Source organism: Chiloscyllium plagiosum, chromosome 6 (genome assembly GCF_004010195.1).
Source record: "Chiloscyllium plagiosum isolate BGI_BamShark_2017 chromosome 6, ASM401019v2, whole genome shotgun sequence".
In the NCBI taxonomy this organism is placed as follows: Eukaryota; Metazoa; Chordata; class Chondrichthyes; order Orectolobiformes; family Hemiscylliidae; genus Chiloscyllium; species Chiloscyllium plagiosum.
Window position 1 is genome coordinate 84,961,437 of NC_057715.1, and position 3,697 is coordinate 84,965,133.

At 47.8% G+C, this 3,697-nt stretch overlaps 1 protein-coding gene across 3 annotated transcripts in view; it reads right to left on the minus strand.

Annotated features, from left to right (window-relative positions):
* Window positions 1-1,541, minus strand: part of katnal1 (katanin p60 subunit A-like 1) — a 39,217-nt gene extending 37,676 nt beyond the window's left edge. Inside the window, exon 1 of one of the 3 annotated variants that reach the window (XM_043692034.1) lies at window positions 1,235-1,541. In XM_043692034.1, coding sequence (XP_043547969.1) covers window positions 1,235-1,531 — 297 coding nt within the window. In that variant the 5' untranslated portion in view covers window positions 1,532-1,541. Of the gene's footprint in view, window positions 1-1,085 lie in introns of all 3 variants that reach the window. The other 2 variants (XM_043692036.1, XM_043692035.1) reach the window with 2 other exon arrangements.
* Window positions 1,542-3,697: the final 2,156 nt, after the last annotated feature.

The window sequence follows — 3,697 nt, forward strand, 5'->3', positions numbered from 1 at the left end:
CTGATGGGTGAGTGCTGAACCAGAGGACACAGCTTAAAAATACGGGGTAGACCATTTAGGACAGAGATGAGGAGAAACTTCTTCACCCAGAGAGTGGTTGCTGTGTGGAATGCTCTGCCCCAGAGGGCAGTGGAGGCCCAGTCTCTGGATTCATTTAAGAAAGAGTTGGATAGAGCTCTCGAGGATAGTGGAATCAAGGGTTTTGGAGATAAGGCAGGAACAGGATACTAATTAAGGATGATCAGCCATGATCATATTGAATGGTGGTGCAGGCTCGAAGGGCAGAATGGCCTACTCCTGCACCTATTGTCTATACACCCCAAACATTAACTTCTCCTGGTGCTGCCTGGCTTGATGTGTTCTTTCTTCCAGCCTCCTGTTTGTCTATGGTCTGCTGGTTTGAACTGCATTCTTATCTCAAGTCCTTCATTCTGAAGACACGCATGTTATTCTGGATCAGTGGTGCTGGAAGAGCACAGCAGTTCAGGGCTTTTGCCCGAAACGTCGATTTCGCTGCTCGTTGGATGCTGCCGGAACTGCTGTGCTCTTCCAGCACCACTGATCCAGAATCTGGTTTCCAGCATCTGCAGTCATTGTTTTTACGCATGTTATTGTCATTTTCAAACAAACTTGGTGAATGCTCAGCCAAAAGGAGAGGGAAGCAGAGGAAATCACTATTTTCAAATACACCTGCAAGAGGAGAGGCGAATTTAAGAAACGTTGTTGCTTCGGCTACACTGTGCACAGATTTCTAATAATCATCTCAGTTCTGCTTCCCGTGTTTTTCGGACTGGGAGCTAGTGAGTGCATTCTCGTCTCCCAGGACAACAGCACCTCGGCGTCTTCAAATACTAGGGAGGGGTGATCGCGAAAGCGTCAAGCCACGGTCAGCATGATACCAGACACCGGTTCCCTGCTTACACTTCACTGTGCCGAGATCGGGCTTCATTGCAAATCCCTGCCGTCAGAGTCTCACAACATCCCCCACCCTCACACACCCAAGTCCGTCCGTCCGTCCGTCCATCCTACCCATCCTCCCGCCGCTCAGTTTCGGCATCCGCCTGCTCCTCTCGGCCGGGACTGACCTGCAAGAGGGCGGCGATCGCTGGGCCTGGCCGGGCACAAGAAGAAAGCGCGACAAGGGTAGACCCAGGCCGGGAGAGGAGGAGCCTAGGAAGGCGGTGTGAGGGCGGGCTGTGGGCGGCCTTCCCCACCCACCGTGTTGTTGCCTTACCCGCGGGGCCGTGGATAGGTTGCAGCTCTCGGTCTCTGTCCCCGTCTCCGGGTCGGTGTTGCCGCCGATGCTGGTGCCGGTACCAACACTGTCGCTCACTATGCCCCAGGCCGGTGCTGGCGCCGCTGTTTCACTCCGCCCCCTCCCCCCAGGGCAGGCGGTTACCATTGACAGCACGAGCGCTGGAAGCCCGCAATACGTCACAATCACCCCGCGGCTGCAAACCGGCCAATCAGCCAGCGAGTTCCAAGGCGGTTTTTTTCGAAAATAGAAAAAGTCATTGCAGATTGTCACCATGGCCAGGGGAGAGACAGCAGGATGGATGGACTATGGGTCATAGGCATTGGTTGAGCAACTCACTCTCACTTCATCCCTTTTCTGTCTGTTTTTAATTTTCTTTTTTTTTAAACAGCAGGTCACCCCCTGCAATCCTGATGTTGCCTCTTCTCAGTGGAAATGTTATTTTTTTCTGATTGTTCTTTCTTGGGTGAGGAGCATCACTGATGAGCTCAACATTTACTGTGTGTCCCCACCTAACCTGGTAGTGGTGGTGATGGTGAAACATTGTGTGGCTTGCTGTGACATTTCAGGACAGAACAGTAAAGAGTGGTTTGAAGTCATATGTGACCAAGACCAGATAAGCATGGCAGACCTTCTTCCTGGAACTAGATGGATTCTTATGATAGTATGGTAGTTTCATGTGTTGTACAATATAGCAGTACTAAATTAATACTGGAGGCTCCATTAACAAATTTGATTGAGATTTTTGAAGAAGTAACAAATAGGATTGATGAGGACAGAGTGGTGGACGTAGACTATATGGACATCAGTAAGGCATTCAAAAAGATTCCCCATGGGAGACTGATTAGCAAGGTTAAATCTCATGGAATACAGGGAGAACTAGCCATTTGAATCCAGAACTGGCTTGAAGGTGGAAAACAGAGGATGGTTTGTCATGGGTCACTCTGTTTCCTTTCTTCCTGGCAGTGGAATATAAATAAAGATTTACACACTTGTTGTTCTTCACTGTGTCCGACACCTGCACACACACAACATGGGTGCTAGGGAAAAATAAGTGCTAACGCTGTTAGGCAGTAGTGTGAGTAAAACGAGAGAGGAAAAACAGGAGTGTCAGACATCCTGTTCACCCTGAGAGAAGACAAAACAAAAGACAGAGGGTAGTGGTGGTGGTGGTGGAGGGCTGTTTTTCAGATTGGAGGCCTGTGACCAATGGAGTGCCACAAGGATTGGTGCTGGGTCCACTACTTTTCATCATTTATATAAATGATTTGGAGGAGGTATAGATTTTGTAGGAGCTATAGTTAGTACATTTGTCGAGGACACCAAAATTGGAAGTACAGTGGACAGCGAAGAATGTTATCTTGGATTATAATGGGATCTTGATCAGATGGGCCAATGGGCTGAGGAGTGTCAGCTGGAGTTTCGATAAATGCGAGGTGCTGCATTTTGGGAAAGCAAATCTTAGCAGGACTTATACACTTAATGGTAATGTCCTAGGGAGTGTTGCTGAACAAAGTGACCTTAGAGTGCAGGTTCATAGCTTCTTGAAAGTAGAGTCGCAAGTAGATATGATAGTGAAGAAGGCTTTTGGTCAGAGTATTGAGTATAGGAGTTCGGAGGTCATGTTGCGGCTGTACAGGATGTTGGTTGGGCCACTTTTGGAATATTGTGTGCATTTCTGGTCTCCTTCCTGTTGGAAGGATGTTGTGAAACTTGAAAGGGTTCAGAAAAGACTTATAATGATGTTGCCAGGTGTAGAGGATTTAAGCTACAGGGAGAGGTTGAATTGGCTGGGGCTGTTTTGCCTGCAGTATCAGAGGCTGAGGGGCATGGATAGGATAAATAGACAAAGTCTTTTCCCTGGAGTTGGGGAGACCAGAACTAGAGGGCATAGGTTTAGGGTAAGAGGGGAAAGATATAAAAGAGACCTAAAGGGCAACATTTTCATACAGAGGGTAGTGCATGTATGGAATGAGCTGCCAGAGGAAGTGGTGGAGGCTGGTACAACTGCAACATTTAAAAGGCATCTGGATGGGTAAATGAATAGGAAGGGTTTGGAGGGATATGGGCCGGGTGCTGGCAGGTGGGACTAGATTAGGTTGGGATATCTGGTGGGCATGGACAAGTTGGACCGAAGGTCTGTTTCTTTGCTGTACATCTCTATGACTCTGTAAGTTCTGCCCAATCTAATGATCAGTCTTGGATGGAGTTAAAGCACTGCACTTTTGAAATTCATGGAATGCAAATCTGTACCTACAGGCAGCATTCCTGCTAAATTTTATTTCTTCTGTTTTGACCTCCAAGTCTGTGTGTGGCATCAACTTCCTGAACCAGAAATCAATGCTGCAAATAGTATCAGCATACCAATTGCTGAACATGGATTTACTGAGCAGCTGCACCATGACGTAGCTTAGAGAAAACATTGCCCTCAGGTATCATCTT